The sequence below is a fragment of the Salmo trutta genome, chromosome 25, assembly GCF_901001165.1.
Source record: "Salmo trutta chromosome 25, fSalTru1.1, whole genome shotgun sequence".
NCBI classification, from domain to species: Eukaryota; Metazoa; Chordata; class Actinopteri; order Salmoniformes; family Salmonidae; genus Salmo; species Salmo trutta.
The window spans coordinates 34,099,153-34,125,081 of NC_042981.1; the positions used below are offsets into that span (position 1 = coordinate 34,099,153).

Genomic DNA, 25,929 nt, shown 5'->3' on the forward strand with positions numbered 1-25,929 from the left:
CCTCGTGACATGGCCTCTTCAAGGTGTCTAAAGCATTCCAGCATTCTTCCCACAGTTGTGTCAAGTTGGCTAGATGTCCATTGGGTGGTGAAACTGTTGATAATGGAAAAACCCAGCAGCGTTGCAGTTCTTGACACAAATTGTTGCGCCTGGCACCTACCACCATACCTCGTTCAAAGGCACTTAAATATTTTGTCTTGCCCATTCATCCTCTGAATGGCACACACACTATCCATGTCTCAAGGCTTAAAAAACATTTTTTAACCTGTCTCCTCCCCTTTATTTACATTGATTAAAGTGGATCAATAAGTGATCATAGCTTTCACCTGGATCGACCTGGTCAGTCTGTCATGGAAAGAGCAGATGTTCTTAATGTTTTGTACACTCAGTGTATATTTTTGTCTCCATCTTTATTTAAAACAAATACATTTGCACAATAAGCACTTGTCTCTCAAATACATCATTACAGTTGTTGGTTATACGATCACGTATATCCTACCAATGGGACATTAAAAACTGTAATATCTTATGTTTCACCGAGTCGTGGCTGAACGACGACATGAATAACATACAGCTGGTGGGTTTTAAGCTTTTTCGGCAGGATAGAATAGCGGCCTCTGGTAAGACAAGGGTAGTCAGTCTATGTATATTTGTAAAGAACTGGTACACGAAATCTAAGGAAGTCTTGCGGTTTTGCTCGCCTGAGGTAGAGTGTCTCATGATAAGCTGTAGACCACACTATTTACTAAGAGTTTTTATCTGTATTTTTCGTAGCGGTCTACATACCACTACAAACCGATGCTGGCACAAAGACCACACTCAATGAGCTGTATACTGCCATAAGTAAACAGGAAAACTCCCAACCAGAAGCCATGGATTACAGGAAACATCCGCACTGAACTAAAGGGTAGATCTGTCGCTTTCAAGGAGCGGGACTCTAACCCGGAAGCTTATAAGAAATCCCGCTATGCCCTCCGACGAATCATCAAACAGGAAAAGTGTCAATACAGGACTAAGATTGAATCGTACTACACCGGCTCCAACGCTCAAACTGAAACGAGCCACCTATGATTCCCCACATGGCAGCTTGTCATTGTTGCTAGCTATCTGACCGTTCAGAATCCTAATAAAGCACGCCTTACGGCCACCGATGCATGCGCATCATTTAATATTTTCGTGACGTTGTCAGCCATCCCGTCTATAGACGTCAACACAATAACCCTAGTGAAGAATGACAGGAGTTCTTTAGAATATTACCAGCCCGTGTTTCAATAGAATAATGATGAGCGGGCTCTCTTTATTGAGCTCAGTACATTACAGTGTGTGTGTGATTTGTACCACACGGAGTATGAATGGTATGCAGTTCAGCTCAGCAACTTCTTCTGGGCTTTCTACTCTCTCTGTTGGAAGCGCTCTTTGATAGATGTTGAGATACTAATTCTCCTCCTGCTCATTCACTCACTCCGTGTTTGACTCTATCACTCGTTCTGTACAGAGGAGGAGAGGATGATGAGGCTGCGTTGATCGCACTGAACATGGGCTGAAAAGAGACCCATGTGCTTTTGCCTGTTGAGTTGCATACATACACACCACTCCAGCTCTGCCACTGGGCTCAGAGGCACACCATGATCTACACACACACATACACACACAAAAGAGAGCTACAGAAACGAGCATGGCAGTAATGGAGAATTGGTTATACCTTTTGTGCTTTTCAAATTACCATAATTATCTGCCCAACAACATCTCCCCTCATCATGTCAATCATCCTCTCTGTTAGAAAGCTGTTTGACACCACTCTGAGGGGAAAAGCATGAGTTTCTGCGGAGAAAACAACCAGTTTGCTTGCCAAATTGGGTTTCCTCCAGCTGAGACATTCATTGCGACCAGAGAGCAGAGAGAAGGGCATGTTGCTCTGAGCAGGTTAGGACAGTCACAGTGTGACGTCATGAGAGAAGGTGCTGAGCAGTTAGACTTCTCTGGCTCTTTCTGCTTTCAGAGCCAGACATGAATGAACCAACATATTTTGAAAGGCTTTTCACTTCTGCTTTTATCATGAACAGTACTATACAAACCAATAGGTCTACTTGACAGTCACAGTTCCATTTTGACTTAACTTTGGTTCCTGTACCGCTCTACAGTGCCAACTCTGTGCTGGATAGTACTAACCTCCTCCCATACTGTGTAACTAGCCAACTCTTCAATAGCATAATTTGGCATGACAATGAATGAGGCTAGGATTGCAGTGTATTGTATGCCAAATTTAATATCCATGTGATTTGAGGCTAATGATACCCACTTCTTCTCCCTGACAGACGTAGCCAACGGTTCCAGTTCGGGTTACCGGCCGCCCCCCAGGACGAGAGAGGTGGTCATCAATGGGCAGACGGTCAAGCTCAAGTACTGCTTCACCTGTAAGATCTTCAGACCACCGCGTGCCTCTCACTGCAGCCTTTGTGACAACTGTGTCGGTAAGTCATCTTGTTAGGACCGCACACATGCTGGGACGGTGTGCGGACTGAAGGAGAAGTGGGTGTTTGCTTATGTGTGCATATATTTATTATTTATTTCACCTTTATTTAACCAGGTAGGCCAGTTGAGATCAAGTTCTCATTTACAACTGCGACCTGGCCAAGATAAAGCAACGACAAAACAAAAACACAGAGTTACACATAAACGTACAGTCAATAACACAATAGAAAAGAAAAATTGAAAAATCAATGTACAGTGTGTGCAAATGTAAAAGAGTAGGGAGGTAGGCAATAAATAGGTCATTACAATTTAGCATTAATACTGGAGTGATAGATGTGCAGATGATGATGTGCAAGTAGAGATATTGGGGTGCAAGAGGGTAAGTAATAATATGGGGATGAGGTAGTTGGGTGTGCTATTGACAGATTGGCTGTGTACAGGTACAGTGATCGGTAAGCTGCTCTGACAGCTGATGCAAACCTGTTAGGGACAGATGTTCCGCTAGCGGAACGCCTCACCAATATCCAATGGTTAGAGTGGCGCGAATTACAAATACCAAAAAAATGCAAAAACTAAAATTTTTCAAACATATTACTATTTTACACCATTTTAAAGACAAGACTCTCCTTTATCTAACCACATTGTCCGATTTCAAAAGGGCTTTACAATGAAAGCAAAACATTAGATTATGTCAGGAGATTACCCTCCCAAAAATAATCACAGCCATTTTCAAAGCAAGCATATATGTCACAAAAACCAAAACCACAGCTAAATGCAGCACTAACCTTTGATGATCTTCATCAGATGACACTCCTAGGACATTATGTTATACAATACATGCATGTTTTGTTCAATCAAGTTCATATTTATATCAAAAAACAGCTTTTTACATTAGCATGTGATGCTCAGAACTAGCATACCCACCTCAAACTTCCGGTGAATTTACTAAATTACTCACGATTAACGTTCACAAAATGCATAACAATTATTTTAAGAATTATAGATACAGAACTCCTTTATGCAATCGCGGTGTCCAATTTTAAAATAGCTTTTCGGTGAAAGCACATTTTGCAATATTCTGAGTACATAGCCCGGCCATCACGGCTAGCTATTTTGACACCCACCAAGTTTGGCCCTCACCAAACTCAGATTTACTATAAGAAAAATTGGATTACCTTTGCTGTTCTTCGTCAGAATGCACTCCCAGGACTTCTACTTCAACAACAAATGTTGTTTTGGTTCGAAATAATCCATAGTTATATTGAAATAGCTCCGTTTTGTTCATGCGTTCAGGTAACTATCCGAAGGGTGACGTGCCGGCGCATTTCGTGACAAAAAATGTCAAAATATTCCATTACCGTACTTCGAAGCATGTCAAACGCTGTTTAAAATAAATTTTTATGCGATTTTTTTTCTCGTAAAATAGCGATAATATTCCAACCAGGCGACGTTGTATTCGTTCAAACACTGAAAGTAAAACATGGAGTCGTCTCGTGCATGCGCGCTTCAGTGTCATTGTTCTCAGAAGGACCACCTACAAAAACCCCTGCTGTTTTTCACCCAGAGACTGGAGAGCTCTCATTCCACTTTCTGGCGCCTTCTGAGAGCCAATGAAAGCCTTAGAAATGTCACGTTACAGCAGAGATGCTGTATTTTTGATAGAGATGCCCTAGAAGGAGAACAAATTGTCAGACAGGGCACTTCCTGTATAGAATCTTCTCAGGTTTTGGCCTGCCATATGAGTTATGTTATACTCACAGACACCATTCAAACAGTTTTAGAAACTTTGGAGTGTTTTCTATCCAAAGCTAATAATTTTATGCATATTCTAGTTTCTGGGCAGGAGTAGTAACCAGATTAAATCGGGTACGTTTTTTATCCGGCCGTGAAAATACTGCCCCCTATCCCCAACAGGTTAAAGTTAGAGAGGGAGATATAAGACTCCAGCTTCAGTGATTTTTGCAGTTCGTTCCAGTCATTGGCAGCAGAGAACTGGAAGGAAAGGCGGCCAAAGGAGGTGTTGGTTTTGGGGATGACCAGTGCAATATACCTGCTGGGGTGGGTGTTGCTATGGGGACTAGTGAGCTGAGATAAGGCGGCGCTTTACCGAGCAAAGACTTATAGAGGACCTGGAGCCTGTGGGTTTGGCGACGGATATGCGAGAGCATACAGGTCGCAGTGGTGGGTAGTATATGGGGCTTTGGTGACAAAACGGCACTGTGATAGACTACATCCAGTTTGCTGAGTAGAGTGTTGGAGGCTATTTTGTAAATGACATCGCCGAAGTCAAGGATCGGTAGGATAGTCTGTTTTACGAGGGTATGTTTGGCAGCATGAGTGAAGGAGGCTTTGTTGCGAAATAGGAAGCAGATTCTAGATTTAATTTTGGATTGGAGATGCTTAATGTGAGTCTGGAAGGAGACTTTACAGTCTAGCCAGACACCTAGGTATTTGTAGTTGTCCACATATTCTAAGTCAGAACCGTCCAGAGACGTGATGCTAGTCGGGTGGGAGGGTGCGGGCAGCAATCGGTTGAAGAGAATGCACTTAGTTTTACTAGCATTTGAAAGCAGTTGGAGGCCCACCCACACCTACACGTTTGAAGGTTTGTTAGCACAGTGTCCAAAGAAGGGCTAGATGTATGCAGAATGGTGTCGTCTGCGTAGAGGTGGATCAGAGAATCACCAGGAGCAAGAGCGACATCATTGATATATACAGAGAAAAGAGTCGGCCCGAGAATTGAACCCTGTGGCACCCCAATAGACTGCCAGAGGCCTGGACAACATGCCCTCCGATTTGACACACTGAACTCTATCTGAGAAGTAGTTGGTGAACCAGGCGAGGCAGTCATTTGAGAAACCAAGGCTATTTAGTTTGCTGATTTAAGAATGCGGTGATTGACAGAGTCGAAAGCCTTGGCCAGGACGATGAAGACGGCTGCACAGTACTGTCTTTTATCGATGGCGGTTATGATATCGTATAGGACCTTGAGCGTGGCTGAGGTGCACCCATAATCAGCTCGGAAACCAGATTGCATAGTGGAGAAGGTACGGTGGGTTTCGAAATGGTCGGTGATCTATTTATTAACTTGGCTTTTGAAGATTTTAGAAAGGCATGGCAGGATGGATATAGGTCTATAACAGATGTTGGCCTGGGTAGGGGTAGCCAGGTGGAAAGCGTGGACAGCCGTAGAAAAAGTCTTATTGAAATGATTGATTATCGTAGATTTATCGGTGGTGACAGTGTTTCCTATCCTCAGTGCAGTGGGCAGCTGGGAGAAGGTGCTTTTATTCTCCATGGACTTTAGTGTCCCAAAACCTTTTGGAATTAGTGCTACAGGAACCAAATTTCTGGCCTTAGCTTTTCTAACTGACTGTGTATTGGTTCCTGACTTCCCTGAAAAGTTGCATATCGCGGGGCCTATTCAATGCTAATGCAGAATACCACAGGATGTTTTTGTGCTGGTCAAGGGCAGTCAAGTCTGGAGTGAACCAAGGGCTATATCTGTTATTAGTTCTACATTTTTTGAATGGGGCATGCTTATTTAAGATGGAGAGGAAAGCACTGTTTAAGAGTAACCAGGCGTCCTCTACTGACAGGATGAGGTCAATATCCTTCCAGGATTCCCGGGCCAGGTCGATTAGAAAGGCCTGCTCGCTGAAGTGTTTTAGGGAGCGTTTGACAGTAATGAGGGGTGGTCGTTTGACCGCGGACCCATAGCGCATGCAGGCAGTGATCGCTGAGATCCTGGTTGAAGACAGCAGAGGTGTATTTAGAGGGCAAGTTTGTCAGGATGATATCTTAGAGGTTTCCCATGGTTACGGATTTAGGGTTGTTCCTGGTAGATTCCTTGATAATTTGGGGGAGATTGAGGGCATCTAGCTTAGATTGTAGGACGGCTGGGGTGTTAAGCATGTCCCAGTTTAGGTCACCTAACAGTACGAACTCTGAAGATAGATGGGGGGCGATCAATTCACATATGGTGTCTAGGGCACAGCTGGGTGTTGAAGGCGGTATATAACAAGCGGCAATGGTGAGAGACTTGTTTCTGGAAAGGTGAATTTTTAGAAGTAGAATCTCGAGTTGTTTGGGCACAGACCTGGATAGTTTGACAGAACTCTGCAGGCTATCTCTGCAGTAGATTGCAACTCCGCCCCCTTTGGCAGTTCTATCTTGTCGGAAAATGTTATAGTTAGGGATGGAAATTTCTGGATTTTTGGTGGCCTTCCTAAGCAAGGATTCAGACACGGCTAGGACATCAGGGTTTGCGGAGTGTGAATAAAACAAACTTAGGGAGGAGGCTTCTAATGTTAACATGCATGAAACCAATGCTTTTACGGTTACAGAACAAATGAGAGCGCCTGGGGAATAGGAGTGATGCTTGGGGCTGCAGGGCCTGGGTTAACCTCTACATCACCAGAGGAACAGAGTAGGAGTAGGATAAGAGTATAGCTAAATACTAAAAGAACTGGTAAAAGGAGCAGATTTCTGGGCGTGAAAGAATAGGTTCAAGGCATAATGTAATGACAAGGGTATGGTAGGATGTGAGTACAGTGGAGGTAAGCCTAGGCATTGAGTGACGATGAGAGAGGTTTTGTCTCTGGAGGTACAATTTAAGCCAGGTGAGGTCACCGCATGTGTGGGGAGTGGAACAAAAGGGCTAGCTAAGGCATATTGAGCAGGGCTGGAGGCTCTACAGTGAAATAAGACAAAAATCACTAACCAAAACAGCAATAGACCAGGCATATTGACATTAGGTAGAGGCATGTGTAGCCGAGTGATCATAGGGTCCAGTGAGTAGCTAGGCGAGCTGGAGGCACGGCGATTCAGACAGTTAGCAGACGGCTGCCTCTGTGTCGGCAACAAAGGGTCCAGGCCAATTGGCAAAAGAGGTATTGAAGCCCAGGAATTGTCTGATGGTTCTCTTCGGCTAGCCGGGAGATGGGCCTAGCTCCAGGCTAACTGGTGCTTGCTTCAGGACAGAAACACCCCTCGGACGGTTACGTCGGCAGACCAGTCGTGATGGATCGACGGGGCTCCGTGTTGGCAGCAAAGGGTCCAGGCCAATTGGCAAAAGAGGTAATTGAAGCCCAGGAATTGTCTGATGGATCTCTTCGGCTAGCCGGGCGATGGGCCTAGCACGAGGCTAGCTCCAGGCTAACTGGTGCTTGCTTCGGGACAGAGACGGTAGCCAGGAGTAGCCACTCGGATAGCAGCTAGCTAGCTGCGATGATCCGGAGTAAAGGTTCAGAGCTTGCGGTAGGAATCCGGAGATGTGGTAGAGAAAAAGCAGTCCGATACGCTCTGGGTTGATATCGCGCTGTGCAGACTGGCAGGAATTGACCGGGCTGAGGCTGGCAGGTGTCCGAGTTAACGGTAATGACCGCTAGCAGTGACTACTAGCTAGTAGCAAGTTAGCTGGCTAGCTTCTGAAGGGGGTTCCGGTTCTAATGTATTAAAATAGCAGATCCACACCACATTGGTTGAGGCGGGTTGCAGGAGAGTATGTTCAGTCCGTATATGGAAATTGAGATAAAAAATATATACAAAATATATACGAAGAAAAATGATATACACTGCTCAAAAAAATAAAGGGAACACTTAAACAACACAATGTAACTCCAAGTCAATCACACTTCTGTGAAATCAAACTGTCCACTTAGGAAGCTACACTGATTGACAATAAATTTCACATGCTGTTGTGCAAATGGAATAGACAACAGGTGGAAATTATAGGCAATTAGCAAGACACCCCCAATAAAGGAGTGGTTCTGCAGGTGGGGACCACAGACCACTTCTCAGTTCCTATGCTTCCTAGCTGATGTTTTGGTCACTTTTGAATGCTGGCGGTGCTTTCACTCTAGTGGTAGCATGAGACGGAGTCTACAACCCACACAAGTGGCTCAGGTAGTGCAGCTCATCCAGGATGGCACATCATTGCGAGCTGTGGCAAGAAGGTTTGCTGTGTCTGTCAGCGTAGTGTCCAGAGCATGGAGGCGCTACCAGGAGACAGGCCAGTACATCAGGAGACATGGAGGAGGCCGTAGGAGGGCAACAACCCAGCAGCAGGACCGCTACCTCCGCCTTTGTGCAAGGAGGAGCAGGAGAGGCACTGCCAGAGCCCTGCAAAATGACCTCCAGCAGGCCACAAATGTGCATGTGTCTGCTCAAACGGTCAGAAACAGACTCCATGAGGGTGGTATGAGGGCCCGACGTCCACAGGTGGGGGTTGTGCTTACAGCCCAACACCGTGCAGGACGTTTGGCATTTGCCAGAGAACACCAAGATTGGCAAATTCGCCACTGGCACCCTGTGCTCTTCACAGATGAAAGCAGGTTCACACTGAGCACGTGACAGACATGACAACGTCTGGAGACGCTGTGGAGAACGTTCTGCTGCCTGCAACATCCTCCAGCATGACCGGTTTGGCGGTGGGTCAGTCATGGTGTGGGGTGGCCGCACAGCCCTCCATGTGCTCGCCAGAGGTAGCGTGACTGCCATTAGGTACCGAGATGAGATCCTCAGACCCCTTGTGAGACCATATGCTGGTGCGGTTGGCCCTGGGTTCCTCCTAATGCAAGACAATGCTAGACCTCGTGTGGCTGGAGTGTGTCAGCAGTTCCTGCAAGAGGAAGGCATTGATGCTATGGACAGGCCCGCCCGTTCCCCAGACCTGAATCCAATTGAGCACATCTGAGACATCATGTCTCGCTCCATCCACCAACGCCACGTTGCACCACAGACTGTCCAGGAGTTGGCGGATGCTTTAGTCCAGGTCTGGGAGGAGATCCCTCAGGAGACCATCCGCCACCTCATCAGGAGCATGCCCAGGCGTTGTAGGGAGGTCATACAGGCACGTGGAGGCCACACACACTACTGAGCCTCATTTTGACTTGTTTTAAGGACATTACATCAAAGTTGGATCAGCCTGTAGTGTGGTTTTCCACTTTAATTTTGAGTGTGACTCCAAATCCAGACCTCCATGGGTTGATAAATTGGATTTCCATTGATTATTTTTGTGTGATTTTGTTGTCAGCACATTCAACTATGTAAAGAAAAAAGTATTTAATAAGATTATTTCTTTCATTCAGATCTAGGATGTGTTGTTTAAGTGTTCCCTTTATTTTTTTTAGCAGTATATATAAATGGGACGGGACAAGACAATCAAAACAGACATCCCACTGTTACGCCATCTTGGATACATATTGGACATATATTTCTATGTCCCTTCGTGTTTGTGTGCTCTGCATGTACACGTAGCTAAAAGCTGTGTCATGTCACAGGGACATCCCTCCATAGGAATGTTTAATAGAGCTATCTACTGCTATGGTGTTCCACCAATCAACCATGGGCCTCCCAGCCTCCCCTCCAGGCCCGCCTGAGACTCAGTAATCACTGCTCAGCCTCCACAGAGCCACTGCCTCCCTCCTGTTGTGTTCTCCTGTCCTGTACCCAGAGACGGTTCCCATATGGCCAGGGATTTATGGGCTCATTAACGCCTAGCAGAGCCGAGGAAGATGGATGATAGAACATGAGAACAGAACCCCCCCGTTTCATAACTCACTGTGTGAATCACCCCCCGTGGTGTGTTCTGTTGTGGGGAGGACCGAGCTGCATGTACCCACTGAACAACAACTTTCTCAGATTCCTTCTCTAGCTCCCTCTATCCATCCTTCTCCATCCACCTGCAGAGCAGTCTGTCTCTCCTATCCCCTCTGTCTGTCATTCTGACTGTGGCAGAAAAAAACAGGCCACTCCCCAAGGCAGTGGAGGAAGAAGCAGGAGGATTTGCTTCTCTCTTCCACGCGAGCAGTGAGCCTGCTCTCTCTAGGCATCTTCTCTTTCTGTCTGGCCTGCCTGAGATTCTGTGACTTGCCTAGGGGTCTTCTCAACCTCCTCGACACAGAACACATGGCTGTGAGGAGAGGCCCTGCCAACTCGTGTCTTCCTCTCCTACTCTACCCAGCTCCCTTCCTCCACTAATACGTCCTCATAACGTTCTGTTTTTCTCTCTTCCATAAGCTTCTCTCCCAGTTCCCTGATACAGCATGCAAATTCTCGATCATCTTGACATGGCTTGTAGCATGGAGATTTAAACGGCAGGTATCGCAGAGATGTGTATTTGATTCGTGTTCCAAATATAGAGTATTTAGACAACAGTTTAAAGCTCTGAACAGTCAGCCTGGTAACACTACTGAGTGGTGTCTGAACAGTCAGCCTGGTAACACTACTGAGTGATGTCTGAAGAGTCAGCCTGGTAACACTACTGAGTGATGTCTGAACAGTCAGCCTGGTAACACTACTGAGTGATGTCTGAACAGTCAGCCTGGTAACACTACTGAGTGATGTCTGAACAGTCAGCCTGGTAACACTACTGAGTGGCGTCTGAACAGTCAGCCTGGTAACACTACTGAGTGGTGTCTGAACAGTCAGCCTGGTAACACTACTGAGTGGTGTCTGAACAGTCAGCCTGGTAACACTACTGAGTGGTGTCTGAACAGTCAGCCTGCTAACACTACTGAGTGATGTCTGAACAGTCAGCCTGGTAACACTACTGAGTGGTGTCAGAACAGTCAGCCTGGTAACACTACTGAGTGATGTCTGAACAGTCAGCCTGGTAACACTACTGAGTGGTGTCTGAACAGTCAGCCTGGTAACACTACTGAGTGATGTCTGAAGCAGCCGGCCTGGTAACAGTGAAGAGTGGTGTCTGAAGCAGCCGGCCTGGTAACAGTGAAGAGTGGTGTCTGAAGCAGCCGGCCTGGTAACAGTGAAGAGTGGTGTCTGAAGCAGCCGGCCTGGTAACAGTGAAGAGTGGTGTCTGAAGCAGCCGGCCTGGTAACAGTGAAGAGTGGTGTCTGAACAGTCGGCCTGGTAACAGTGAAGAGTGGTGTCTGAACAGTCGGCCTGGTAACAGTGAAGAGTGGTGTCTGAAGCAGCCGGCCTGGTAACAGTGAAGAGTGGTGTCTGAAGCAGCCGGCCTGGTAACAGTGAAGAGTGGTGTCTGAAGCAGCCGGCCTGGTAACAGTGAAGAGTGGTGTCTGAGGCAGCCAGCCTGGTAACAGTGAAGAGTGGTGTCTGAAGCAGCCAGCCTGGTAACAGTGAAGAGTTGTGTCTGAAGCAGCCAGCCTGGTAACAGTGAAGAGTGGTGTCTGAGGCAGCCAGCCTGGTAACAGCACCGACACATTGGACTCCATTATAATGGTCCTCTCCATCTTGTCAGCTCCAAGTCCTCACACAGTCACTCAAGTCCCTAATGGAGGTCTCATAGGATGCTGTTATCCATGTGCCCACAGTATCACTCATTCACAGACCAACTCAACCAACTCAGCAGCAGAGTTTGGACATGAGCAGCCTCCCTCCCTCTCCTCTGTGTAATAGGTCGTGTTTGAGTAGGCAGCAGAAGCAGTCTGAAAGAGTAGCTAATCATGCCAGGGCTCAAAGGGAATTATTACTTCCTGAAATGTAGATGCAATGTGGATCACTTCCATTATAATTACAGTTCACGTTCTGCCTGGGAGGTTTAGGTAGGAGTTTGATTGAGTCAGGAAGGCACGGTGCTGTCTGTGTGTGACAGGCACTTGTAACTCAAAATAACAACCTTTTAATTTGCCGTCAGTAAACTGTGTGTGGGCATGGTTTAAACTTGACATACTGTGTGTCTGTGGTGCTTTGAAATGGACCGCTGTTTTCAGAGGCATGCCTTTACCTGCCTTTGTACCTGCAGCCAGCTTCCTCTTAATGGCAGGTTGGCAGTGACTCAAAGCTCTAGTAAACTGTGTGTGTGTGTGTGTGTGTGTGTGTGTGTGTGTGTGTGTGTGCGCGCACTTTTCCCGCTGTTTATTTCTTTCCCAATTGTTGTTGCACTTGCTTAATGCGTCTTTTAATGCAAGTCTTTCTCTCCCTCCCCGCAGAGCGTTTCGACCACCACTGTCCCTGGGTGGGGAACTGTGTTGGGAAGAGGAACTACCGTTTCTTCTACATGTTCATCCTCTCCCTCTCCTTCCTCACCATCTTTATCTTCGCCTTTGTCATCACACACGTCATCCTGCGTAAGTAGTGACCAATAAAGAGCACACTCCTCTTCATCCGGTCCTGGTTGTGTTGGACGAGTCAACCAGCAGGCTATAAGTGGGCGTTGTGAAGCCCAGCAGTATTCTGGCTCCTTACCATCTCCCCCAAGTGTGAGATGATGTGTGGGTGGGAGAGTGGGTGGGTGGATGTGTGCTGGGCTGGGGAAAGCGAACAGAAGAAACGACGGACGCGTTAATCAACAGAGAATAGTCTCTGCGCTTCATGTTTCTTTTGTATCCTTCTCCAGATTGTGAAATATTGACTTTGTGGGCATGGGTGAAATAGAAATAAAACTCTCCTTCTTTCAGAGACGTCTGCTCTGTTAGATTGTGTCAGCCCCCATCTCGACAACCAGGTTAACAAGCCTCTCTCCTGTACAGCCCAAATACTTAAAGTCGTCTTCTCAGAGGAGCTGTGGAGGGTACCTAGCTAGAAACACCTGTCACTGTTATGGATGAGATGAGAAACACGGGGATCAATATGTCTCTGGTGACTGAATTGGGCTAGACGGCCATATTGGATTGTGCTCCCTCTCCTCCCCTCTCTAGCCTCCCTTGCCCCAGATGGCAGTTAAAATGTAATGGCAATTAAAGTGGGTGTGATCTGTCTTGCTCAGCCTCGTCATACTTGCTGACGTCGCCCATTTGGTTTGAAGAGAGACGCTACCGAGTGTTTATGGCGTATGGTATCCACCCTGCGCTGTTCGAACAGAAACCTACACACACAGCACACTCTGAAGGTGTATCACTCTGTTAGGTGCCCTCCTCTCCGCTGCTCTCGGCACATTCATAGACCTAGCCTAACTGTCAAAGCGTTTCACTGTAGACTAACGGTGTTGTCTCTTTTTGAGAGAGGCTCTCACTCCCTAGGATTGTGCCAGATTCAGATAGTGTAGGTGTTTAGTGGTTTGACCTTCATACTGGTCTGTTGTATGGAGTTAGCTTTGAGAGTATTAGGCCCTATCCCCTACAAGCCTACAGTACATCTGATTCGCTCCGTTCAAAGCCGAGCTCTGTGGCTGACCTAATTGCCAGCCGTGATTCACCAGCTAATTTGCCAGCGATTTGAATGCGAGGAATCGGATTAAAGACGATTTAAAGTTTCTTAAGAGTTTTATTTTTTGAAAGATGAACTGTCATTAAACTCTCTCCTCTTGTCTCTCTCTGCAGGTTCCCATCGATATGGGTTCCTCAACACACTCAAAGACAGTCCTGCCAGATATCCTTTCTTGCAATAGTGATCTATATGCAAATTGTGTGTGTATCATGTTACCCTTGACCTCAGGCTTGTGCCATTCCCTGGCAATTGCGTTTTACAGTTGCTAAGTGCAAGTGGCAACTTCCACTCCCTGTCTCTGCCATGCTGTGACCTGTTCTGTTCCTCAGCTCGGCATGACAGTTGTCCCCGATGACTCCTACTCTGATAGGCTTACAGAGCCTCTGTCTCCCTCCCTCCCTCCCTCCCTCCCTCCCTCCCTCCCTCTTCATCTACAGTATTTGTCTCCCTCCATCCTCCCTCAGCGTTGCTGCGTTCCAAACAGCCGGATTTGTCGTGTCGTGTCCTCCCCAGAGGTTGACAGCTGCCTGGGGTGGAGAGGACGAGGAGGGTGACTCTAGCTGACCCTGTGGTTGACCCTGCTGTCATTACTGTCCGAAAGGCTGCAGAAGCTAGCTAACCCGTAGTCTCTGCACAACAGTACTGGGACCAATTTGGTCACGTCACATAGATGTATTTTTAGAACGCTTTTTAGTTACGAATCGTCTTATGGAAAGCCTCGTTATTGAGCTGTTCTAGAACTCTTCTGTAACCTCTATTAACGCGAGGTCATAGTCACCCCTCCATGCCGCTTATCTATCAGACGCTTGTAGACTGTATTCTCCATTTCTGCGTCGCCAATAAGCTGCCGGCCAGGCTGCTTGATTTGCGAGTGTCTGTCCCTCTTGTCTGCAGGGCGTCATTTGTCTGCGCGGGCGTGCTGCTACGCTCTCTCAGCGAGATACGGCGCACGCCGTGCCTGCTGGAGAGGATCCGCGTGGCGGGCTCAGCTGATAACACGGCAGCCTCGTCTCCTACGGCAGCACAGAGCTTTCAAGATGAGGCCCGATAACATCTCGCCAATCTCCCGTGTGTGAATGGTGACCTCTCTGCTTGTCCTTGAGACGGAGAGGGAGAGGTGGCGGCATGAGAAAGTAATCCTGGAGTAGACAGTCATTTGATTAACTCCGTCTTGCCCGATGTCAGTAAGCCTCTGGCTGTATGTGCATGCAGGATGACATCGGCAGGGGAAGCACCGTTACTTAACTCCTCTCGTCCTGATCGACCACCGCTCCTTATTCTGATCGTGCTATTTGATGCTACTGTTTCGCTGTGCTACCACTGCTGTTTCCAGTCAAATGGACATAGGGCCAGGACGGGCGTTGGCAGCAGGTCTATCCATAGCTGTTGGTACTATATGTAGGCTTGTGTCCTTTCTTCTACTCTGCGTTTGTTTGACGTGTGTCTGTGAGGGAGAGAGAGCGGATGTGTTTTTGACTCTCTCAGCTGTAGCATATTGACTGTGTGTGTTGGTTCCTTAACCCTTTGGTCACTGTTCTGGAGGTGGTGGTGTGTTTCTTCTCTGTCTGGTCCATAGTGGGGCTGTCTGGATTCCACACGTACCTGATCAGCTCCAACCAGACCACAAACGAAGATGTGAGTACATGTACACAACACACACACACACACACACACACGCTACGTCACAAATTAAGTAGGTGTTTAAGTGGATTTCTCTTAAAGTTCTTGTCTGTAAAACATCCAGTACCTACAAGGTTCCTCCATTCCCCCAGCCTTCTCCTGTCTCCTACCAGATTACACATAGACACTGCTAGACCCCCAGCCTTCTCCTGTCTCCTACCAGATTACACATAGACACTACTAGACCCCCAGCCTTCTCCTGTCTCCTACCAGATTACACATAGACACTACTAGACCCCCAGCCTTCTCCTGTCTCCTACCAGATTACACATAGACACTACTAGACCCCCAACCTTCTCCTGTCTCCTACCAGATTACACATAGACACTACTAGACCCCCAGCCTTCTCCTGTCTCCTACCAGATTACACATAGACACTACTAGGCCCCCGGCCTTCTCCTGTCTGCTACCAGATTACACATAGACACTACTAGACCCCCGGCCTTCTCCTGTCTGCTACCAGATTACACATAGACACTACTAGACCCCCAGCCTTCTCCTGTCTCCTACCAGATTACACATAGACACTACTAGACCCCCAGCCTTCTCCTGTCTCCTACCAGATTACACATAGACACTACTAGACCCCCAGCCTTCTCCTGTCTCCTACCAGATTACACATAGACACTACTAGACCCCCGGCCTTCTCCTGTCTCCTACCAGATTACACATACACTACTAGACCCCCGGCCTTCTCCTGTCTGCTACCAGATTACACATAGACACTACTAGACCCCCAGCCTTCTCCTGTCTCCTACCAGATTACACATAGACACTACTAGACCCCCAGCCTTCTCCTGTCTCCTACCAGGTTACACATAGACACTACTAGACCCCCAGCCTTCTCCTGTCTCCTACCAGGTTACACATAGACACTACTAGACCCCCAGCCTTCTCCTGTCTGCTACCAGATTACACATAGACACTACTAGACCCCCAGCCTTCTCCTGTCTCCTACCAGATTACACATAGACACTGCTAGACCCAGGCAGCAAGTTGAGTTTTTCTCTAGAGGATCGATGGTTGAGGGGAAGACAGCCAGATCTCTTAGCTTTGACCTCGTTTATTTCAAAGCAGTTTGCCTCATCACTCACCCCTTGTTTAAAGTTTTAAGCTCTCTGTCACCGCTCTCTGTGACGGTTGTGTTTCTGTTTCAGATCAAGGGCTCGTGGTCGTCTAAAAGAGGGAAAGGCAATTATAACCCTTACAGCTACGGAAACATATTCACCAACTGCTGTGCAGCGCTGTGTGGACCCCTACCACCCAGGTAAGGACGGGCCTGTGCGTGTGTGCTCTGGCATTCTTTTTTTTTTTACTTACTAAAAATGTAACATATTTCCAGGGTTAGGTAGGTTACTTTCTAAATGTAATCAGTTAGTTACTATTTACCTGTCCAAAATTGTAATCAGTAATGTAACTTTTGGATTACACAAACTTGGTAATGTAATCTGATTGCTTTTGATTACTTTCTTATTAAAGCCCCTATGCAGTCTTTGTAATTGTATTTTTACATCACTGTATGTCTAATTAAATCACTGTGTTTATTTAATGAAAATAGCTCCCAAATACATTTTTTTAAATAATTGATTTCCCTGAGCCTTTAGCCTGTCTGATCGTGTGGGCGTTAGGAAACACATCTGAAGATGTTTACATACACAGCCCTGATTGGCTTGTAGGACGGTCTAGAGCCCACCCCCTTACCCAGATGAACAGCCAATGGTCTATTATGATCTGATCATTGTGATGTCATGATGGGGGCCAAAAGTTCCATCCTGAGCAGGCTGAAATTCTAGGCATTTTTTTTCTCCAAACAGCTCTTACACAAAAAGGCACTGTCATAATGTCATAATCATAGTGGTCTCTGTCTTGTGGTCAGACTCACTTGGGTGGAGAAAGTAATTTCCTGCATTGACAGAAAGCTAAAATAGGCCCATCACACAGAGTTTATCTTGATGTCGCAGGACTAGAGAGCTGTTGCCTGCTGTGAAATCATCTAGCCTCCAGCGTCTCTCATTCAGACCTCTGACAGTACCGAGGATTTCAACACCTCCCAGTGAGATCAAACTATGCAGATGGATAACAGATGTAGTAATCATTGTATCTATAGAATCTTTGCCAATCATGGATTGATTGCTTATTAACTGGCATTATTAACTGGCACCATTCAGAACTGTGGTCTGCTTCCCACTCCCAACACCCTACGGGCCTCCCCTCACGTTCTACACTCTCTCTGTGGTGGAGGCTGTGGTTCTACACACTCTCTCTGTGGTGGAGGCTGTGGTTCTACACACTCTCTCTGTGGTGGAGGCTGTGGTTCTACACACTCTCTCTGTGGTGGAGGCTGTTGTTCTACACACTCTCTCTGTGGTGGAGGCTGTTGTTCTACACACTCTCTCTGTGGTGGAGGCTGTGGTTCTACACACACTCTCTCTGTGGTGGAGGCTGTGGTTCTACACACTCTCTCTGTGGTGGAGGCTGTGGTTCTACACACTCTCTCTGTGGTGGAGGCTGTGGTTCTACACACTCTCTCTGTGGTGGAGGCTGTGGTTCTACACACTCTCTCTGTGGTGGAGGCTGTGGTTCTACACACTCTCTCTGTGGTGGAGGCTGTGGTTCTACACACTCTCTCTGTGGTGGAGGCTGTGGTTCTACACACTCTCTCTGTGGTGGAGGCTGTGGTTCTACACACTCTCTCTGTGGTGGAGGCTGTGGTTCTACACACTCTCTCTGTGGTGGAGGCTGTGGTTCTACACACTCTCTCTGTGGTGGAGGCTGTGGTTCTACACACTCTCTCTGTGGTGGAGGCTGTGGTTCTACACACTCTCTCTGTGGTGGAGGCTGTGGTTCTACACACACTCTCTGTGGTGGAGGCTGTGGTTCTACACACACTCTCTGTGGTGGAGGCTGTGGTTCTACACACACTCTCTGTGGTGGAGGCTGTGGTTCTACACACTCTCTGGGGTGGAGGCTGTGGTTCTACACACACTCTGGGGTGGAGGCTCTGGTTCTACATACTCTCTCTCTGGTGGAGGCTCTGGTTCTACACTCTCTCTCTCTCTGGTGGAGGCTCTGGTTCTACACTCTCTCTCTCTGTGGTGGAGGCTGTGGTTCTACACACTCTCTCTGTGGTGGAGGCTGTGGTTCTACACTCTCTCTGTGGTGGAGGCTGTGGTTCTACACACTCTCTGTGGTGGAGGCTGTGGTTCTACACACTCTCTCTGTGGTGGAGGCTGTGGTTCTACACACTCTCTCTGTGGTGGAGGCTGTGGTTCTACACACTCTCTCTGTGGTGGAGGCTGTGGTTCTACACACTCTCTCTGTGGTGGAGGCTGTGGTTCTACACACTCTCTCTGTGGTGGAGGCTGTGGTTCTACACACTCTCTCTGTGGTGGAGGCTGTGGTTCTACACACTCTCTCTGTGGTGGAGGCTGTGGTTCTACACACTCTCTCTGTGGTGGAGGCTGTGGTTCTACACACCACACTCTCTCTGTGGTGGAGGCTGTGGTTCTACACACTCTCTCTGTGGTGGAGGCTGTGGTTCTACACACTCTCTCTGTGGTGGAGGCTGTGGTTCTACACACTCTCTCTGTGGTGGAGGCTGTGGTTCTACACACTCTCTCTGTGGTGGAGGCTGTGGTTCTACACACTCTCTCTGTGGTGGAGGCTGTGGTTCTACACACTCTCTCTGTGGTGGAGGCTTTGGTTCTACACACACACTCTCTCTGTGGTGAAGGCTCTGGTTCTACACACACTCTCTGGTGAAGGCTCTGGTTCTACAAACTCTCTGGTGGAGGCTCTGGTTCTACACACTCTCTGTGGTGAAGGCTCTGGTTCTACACACACACTCTCTCTGTGGTGAAGGCTCTGGTTCTACACACACATTCTCTCTGTGGTGAAGGCTCTGGTTCTACACACACATTCTCTCTGTGGTGAAGGCTCTGGTTCTACACACTCTCTCTGTGGTGTAGGCTCTGGTTCTACACACTCTCTCTGTGGTGAAGGCTCTGGTTCTACACACTCTCTCTCTCTGGTGGAGGCTCTGGTTCTACACTCTCTCTCTGTGGTGGAGGCTCTGGTTCTACACTCTCTCTCTGTGGTGGAGGCTCTGGTTCTACACTCTCTCTCTGTGGTGGAGGCTCTGGTTCTACACTCTCTCTCTGTGGTGAAGGCTCTGGTTCTACACACTCTCTCTGTGGTGAAGGCTCTGGTTCTACACTCTCTCTCTCTGGTGGAGGCTCTGGTTCTACACTCTCTCTCTGTGGTGGAGGCTCTGGTTCTACACTCTCTCTCTGTGGTGAAGGCTCTGGTTCTACACTCTCTCTCTGTGGTGAAGGCTCTGGTTCTACACACTCTCTCTGTGGTGAAGGCTTTGGTTCTACACTCTCTCTCTGTGGTGAAGGCTCTGGTTCTACACTCTCTCTCTGTGGTGAAGGCTCTGGTTCTACACACTCTCTCTGTGGTGAAGGCTTTGGTTCTACACTCTCTCTCTGTGGTGAAGGCTCTATCTCCCCTTGTCTTTACAGTCCAGTTTTCCCCTCTCTGACGAGACAACACAACACGCAGCAGCTCCTCTGTGGCTTGACTGTGTGGTTAACGCTAAGGCTCCATTTCAAAAGACACCCTATTTCCTCTGTAGTGTGCTACTTTGACCAGGGCTTAGGCATAGGGTTCCGGTCAAAAGTAGGGCCTTATATAGGGAATTAGGGTGCCATTTTGGACACGCATAAAGGCATGGTACAGTGCGTCAGTAGCAGGTCATTAACAGTGTGCCGAGAAAGTCTCTCCTTGGTTAAACACATGTACAGACAAGGGGGAAACGGAATGAACAGGACAGAGTGGTTAAGGAGGCTTTTAGCCCAGGGCTTGTCAGTGTGTTTTACTGCACTCTGTGTGAGAGTCCCAACCCAGCCTCCACTGCCCACAGCATTACTCGCTGGTAATGAGTCTACTGGTTGGCAGGGGGAGATCCTCTATGGGCAGGTGGTGGACAAGGGGGGTGGAGTGTGTGTGTGTGTGTGTTTCTCTTCTTCAGTTCACCTCCATTGAATTCCTGAAAGAGACTGGATTTCTCAGTCAACAGGCTCTCTGTTACTGATTTTACACACACACACACACACACACACACACACACACACACACACACACACACACACACACACACACACACACCTCCCTCAGAGCTGTGTTTCCACTGGAAGAGTTGTTTGTATTCGGTTAGAGCTGAGCTGTGCCACTGTTTCATATCATCACACGGCCCCTCCATGGTGATGAAGGGATGTCATCACACACGGTTAGCTCATGACTTCTCTATGTGCTTACACATAACCACACACACACACCCTTGCACAAACACACACACACGCGCGCTCAGACACACACACACACACACACACACACACACACACACACACACACACACACACACGCGCTCTCACACGCACACACACACGCACGCACACACACACACACACACACTATAAGACAATCCTGTTGCTTAACCTCAGCAGGTTCCTGCCTAACCAGCCATGTCTCAGCCCAGCAACGGTAGTGATCGAACAGAAATAATGATTCACTCCACTGATCTTTGCATGACCTCAATGATTGACTACCAAGAGGAGCGCCTGCATACAGAGTGAAACATTAGGCAGAGCACAACTCTCCCCTTCTGGGGTTCTCTGGTGTCTGTCTGTGGCAGCTGTGTAGATTAGGCCCCCCTATTCTTTCACAATATTTGACTCTCCGAAAGTCATTTCATGTGTATTCTGCATCCTCTTAACGTCGAGTTACATTGTGTAAGGATATCTGCCAAGGATTTGAAATGAGAGTATTCAAGGAAATCAAAGCATTTCATTCACAAAATATGTGTTTCTAAGAATCATGGACACTCTTACTGACAGGTGTGGCTGCTTTGCGTGATGTATTGGTGTCTCTACCTTCTTGCCATTTGTGCTGTTGTCTGTGCCCAATAATGTTTGTACCCTGTTTTGTTCTGCTACCATGTTGTGCTGCTGCCATGTTGTGTTGCTACCATGTTGTTGTCATATGGTGTTTTGCTGCCATGCTATGTTGTTGTCTTAGGTCTCTCTTTGTGTAGTGTTGTCTCGTCATGTGTGTTTTGTCCTATATTTTTATTTCATTTATTTTTATTCCCAGCCCCCATCCCCGCAGGAGGCCTTCTGCTTTTTGGTAGGCCTTCATTGTAAATAAGAATTTGTTCTTAACTGACTAACCTAGTTAAATAAAATACAAATAAATGTAGTTTCGGCAGGATCACTGCAAAATAAATATACAGTTTCAGCCTTGCTTCAAAGTACAGTATTGAAATAGACTTGGACCTAAGCCTGATTCATTTGTCGAGGAGGTAGGACCCTATAAAATCAGTTAGAATTTTTTGCCTGATTCCGTTTTCTCCGTTCAGTTGATCCAGGTTCCTGTTTATCCCAGCTTTTTCACACTTTCACTCTCCAAGTCACACTTTTTAAATAGGAAAACATCTAAATTCTAAGTCCACAACAATGCTTAAACCACATCACAATACCATTTGAGGTCTGGGAAAAATTGAAGAAATGTTGATTTTTGCATGTAGTTACCCTTTTAATAGTATTTACCCTTTTAAAACAAATAGCCACTGGATTGATGCAAGCAATTATGATATCATTCTGCCAGGTAGGCTACTTTGTAGTTAACATTTCATTGAGAAGATTTTTGGGAAAACCTTTCCATCTCTACCAGAAGAAGGTATTAGCGTCATCGCTAATGGCTACACAAAGTGTAGACATGCACGCATTACACACACACACACACAGAGAGATAAGACAGGCATTCCTGTGCCGTTTCAGAAAATAGTTGCAGGAAAATCCGATTCACTGATGCATTTTGTTCATGTCTTCTGATTTAACTTTGGCAAATGAATACATTTTCTAATAAGTTCAATACATTTAGTTGATATCCTACTAAGTTCAATAAAACATTTTAATATCCTGTTTTAATGTCTGGATTCCTTGATTGCATCCGCGTTCTCCGAAACACAGATATTATATAAGGCGTTAAGGAAGGGATCTACAATATTATAATATCATTGAATGGTTTCCTCAGATATTTCTCTCTCTCTTCAGTCTCATCGACAGAAGAGGCTTTGTCCAATCAGACACGCCGCAGCCCCTCCCGCCAACCAATGGCATCACCATGTACGGATCCACCCAATCACAGAGCCACATGGTAAGCCATTCTCCACTCAATCATTTCCAAACCTACTTACGGCCATCATGTCAGTGCAAACCGTCAAACTCAGACCCTGGTCATCTTAATATGGCTTATGTATTGCCTTCATTACCACATATACTGAACAGAAATATAAAATGCAACATGTAAAATGTTGGTTTCATGAGCTGAAATAAAATATAACAGACATTTTCCAGATGCGAGAAAAGCTTATTTCTCTCAAAGTTTGTGTACAAATTTGTGTACATCCCTTTAGTAAGCATTTCTCCTTTGTCAAGATAATCCATCCGCCTGACAGGTGTGGCATATCAAGACGCTGATTAAACAGCATGATCATTACACAGATGCATCTTGTGCTGGGGACAATAAGAGGCCACTCTAAAATGTGCCGTTTTGTCCCACAGCACAATGCCACAGATGCCTCAAGTTTTGAGGGAGCATGCAATTGGGGTGTTGACTGCAAGAATGTCCACCAGAGCTGTTGCCAGAGAACTGAATGTTCATTTCTCTACCATAAACCACGTATTTTTAGAGAATTTGGCAGTACGTCCAACCGGCCTCACAACCGCAGACCACGTGTAACCATGCCAGCCCAGGACCTCCACATCCGGCTTCTTCACCTGCGGGGATCGTCTGAGACAAGCCACCTGGACAGCTGATGAAACTGAGGAGTATTTCTGTCTGTAATAAAGCCCTATGGTGGGGAAAACCCATTCTGATTGGCTGAGCTTGGCTCCCCAGTGAGTGGGCCTGGCTCCTAAGTGGGTGGGCCAATGCCCACCCAGACCCACCAATTGCTGCGCCCCTTCCCAGTCATGTGAAATCCATAGATCAAGGCCTAATTCATTTATTTCAATTGTCTGATTTCCTTACATGAACTGTAGCTCAGTAAAACCATTGAAATTGTTGCATTTATATTTTTGTTCTGAGTATATAGTGCATTCGGAAAGTATTTAGACCCCTTGACTTTTTCCACATTTTGTTACGTTACAGCCTTATTCTAAAATTGATTAAATAATTGTTTTCCTCATTCAACCTACACACAATACATCATGATGACAAAGCAATAACTGTTTTTTAGAAATATCACATTTTTGGAAATATCACATTTACATAAGTATTCAGACTCTTTACTCAGTACTTTGTTGAAACACCTTTGGCAGCGATTACAGCCTCGAGTCTTCTTGGGTATGATGCTACAAGCTTGGCACACCTGTATTTGGGGACTTTCTCCCATTCTTCTCTGCAGATCCTGTCAAGCTCTGTCACGTTGGATGGGGAGCGTCGCTGCACAGCTATTTTCAGGTCTCCAGAGATGTTCAATCGGGTTGAAGTCCGGGCTCTGGCTGGACCACTCAAGGACATTCAGAGACTTGTCCCGAAGCCACTCCTGCGTTGTCTTGGCTGTGTGCTTTGGGTCATTGTCCTGTCGGAAGGTGAACCTTCGCCCCAGTCTGAGGTCCTTAGCGCTCTGGAGCAGGCTTTCATCAAGGATTTCTGTACTTTGCTCCGTTCATCTTTCTCTCAATCCTGATTATTCTCCCAGTCACTGCCACTGAAAAACATCCCCACTGCATGATGCTCCCACCACAATGCTTCACCATAGGGATGGTGCCAGGTTTCTTCCAGATGTGGCGCATGGCATTCAGGCCAAAGAGTTCAATCTTTTCATCAGATCAGAGAATCTTGTTTCTCATGGTCTGAGAGTCCTTAGTTGTCTTTTGGCAAAATCCAGGCGGGCTGTCATGTGCCTTTTACTGAGGAGTGGCTTCCGTCTGACCACTCTACCATAAAGGCTTGATTGGTGAAGTACTGCAGAGATGGTTGTCCTTCTGGAAGGTTCTCCCATCTCCACAGAGGATGGCCGAACAGTGACCCATCTTTGGCTGACTCTCCCTGGGAAACCTAGGACACGGTATTGCAGCTGCTGCTGTGCACGGCCCTGATTGCGTGGCAGTGCCAGCCGCTCTCCACTCATAGTAGCCTGGTGTTTCAGCTGTTGTCTTATATCCTGCAACTTATTTCATCTGTAAACAACGGCTCAACCTTGAGCCTTGCAAACTAGATGGATAAACTATCCCAGTCAATCTCTGGGGAATTATGATGACCAGCGGCATCATGGTGTTTTATTGCAATCATCAACATTGGTACTTGGTTTAGGCAAGAGCAGGGTAGGGTCAGAGTGTCTTCTCTTTCTTTCTCTCTCTCTAGAGGTGTTCCGGAGAAGAAGCTGTGCAAGATCTCAGTTAGGATAGACAAACATTGTTCCTCCCCTCATCATCCCACGCTAGAAAGCCCACATACAAGGCTGTTTATCTCTCATCTTTATCCCTCTCAATCCAAATCTATTTGGCCAATCTCATTTCCATCTCTGGTCCACAGATTGGAGCAAATCAACTGTTGGGATTCCAAATAGGGGGTTGTTTATGTTATTATACTCTCAGATTCTACCCATGATGCTCTGTGATCTGGCATTATGGCTGGGAAATAGGTCAGCAGGGGGAGGAGGGGCTTGTGTGTGCACTGTGACAAGCAATGTCATTGTGGTGTGTATGACTCCTTGGCTTTTCCCACTGTCACAGTCCCTGTCCCCCTCTCGCAAATAAAATGACATGTCGGAGATTTGGGAACCCCAGGGAGGAATTTCTGTGTGCGTGTGTGTGTATGTTGTGCTCATGTGCAGTGCATTCTCTTTCCCCCTCTGATTTCTACAAGCTATCAGGCAGACTGACTGGACATGCTGACAATCTAACTCATGTTCTCGGAGGCTTTGGCATGGCAGAAAGAGACTGATGGATAGAAAGCAAGAAATGGTTGATGGGAGAGAGAGACAGAAACAGAGATGGGGAGAGGGAAGGAGAATACATGCTCTTTTAGAGAGAAGGCTCCTACAGTAAAATCATGGAGAGAGTCTGACTTAAACAAGGCCCTGTCAGCTGACAGTGTAATTGGTGTCTGAGTATCAGATCAAAGGGAGTGAAGCTACAAATATCACTAGATGACTGACAGAGGGCACTGTTTAGAAGCCACCACGCCTCCATCTTGGCAGTCCCCCACTAATGTAAGAAATGTTCTGGAAACTATAGATATGCATTTATTGTCGGCATTTGTTTTTGCTACATTTATTCTATTACAGACACCTTAATGCATGTAGTTATTATGTGAGTTAAACATGTTTAAAAATCCTTAAAGTATACTTTTTTGAACGTTCTAATGTTACTGTCCACACTACAACAATAAAAATACTCACATGTTATTTTGTCCTTGAAACATTTTAATTGTAATTCTTGTAGAATTCCATTCATTCCTATAGCAAACTGCTTCTTTTGGGGAGTGCCAATATGGCTGACCGGTGGCTTCAAAGCCTCTCATTGGCCAATACATAGCAACAGCAATCCAGGGTTTTGTATACATTATTGACCGCAC

At 46.8% G+C, this 25,929-nt stretch overlaps 1 protein-coding gene across 6 annotated transcripts in view; it reads left to right on the forward strand.

The window, feature by feature from the left end:
• LOC115162469 (probable palmitoyltransferase ZDHHC14) overlaps positions 1-25,929 on the forward strand; it is a 100,695-nt gene that overhangs the window by 67,326 nt on the left and 7,440 nt on the right. For all 6 annotated transcript variants that reach the window (XM_029713790.1, XM_029713794.1, XM_029713795.1 and 3 more), the window contains 6 exons: positions 2,316-2,471; positions 12,387-12,524; positions 13,716-13,764; positions 15,135-15,237; positions 16,440-16,549; positions 22,398-22,500. In XM_029713790.1, coding sequence (XP_029569650.1) covers positions 2,316-2,471; positions 12,387-12,524; positions 13,716-13,764; positions 15,135-15,237; positions 16,440-16,549; positions 22,398-22,500 — 659 coding nt within the window. The remainder of the gene's footprint in view (positions 1-2,315; positions 2,472-12,386; positions 12,525-13,715; positions 13,765-15,134; positions 15,238-16,439; positions 16,550-22,397; positions 22,501-25,929) is intronic.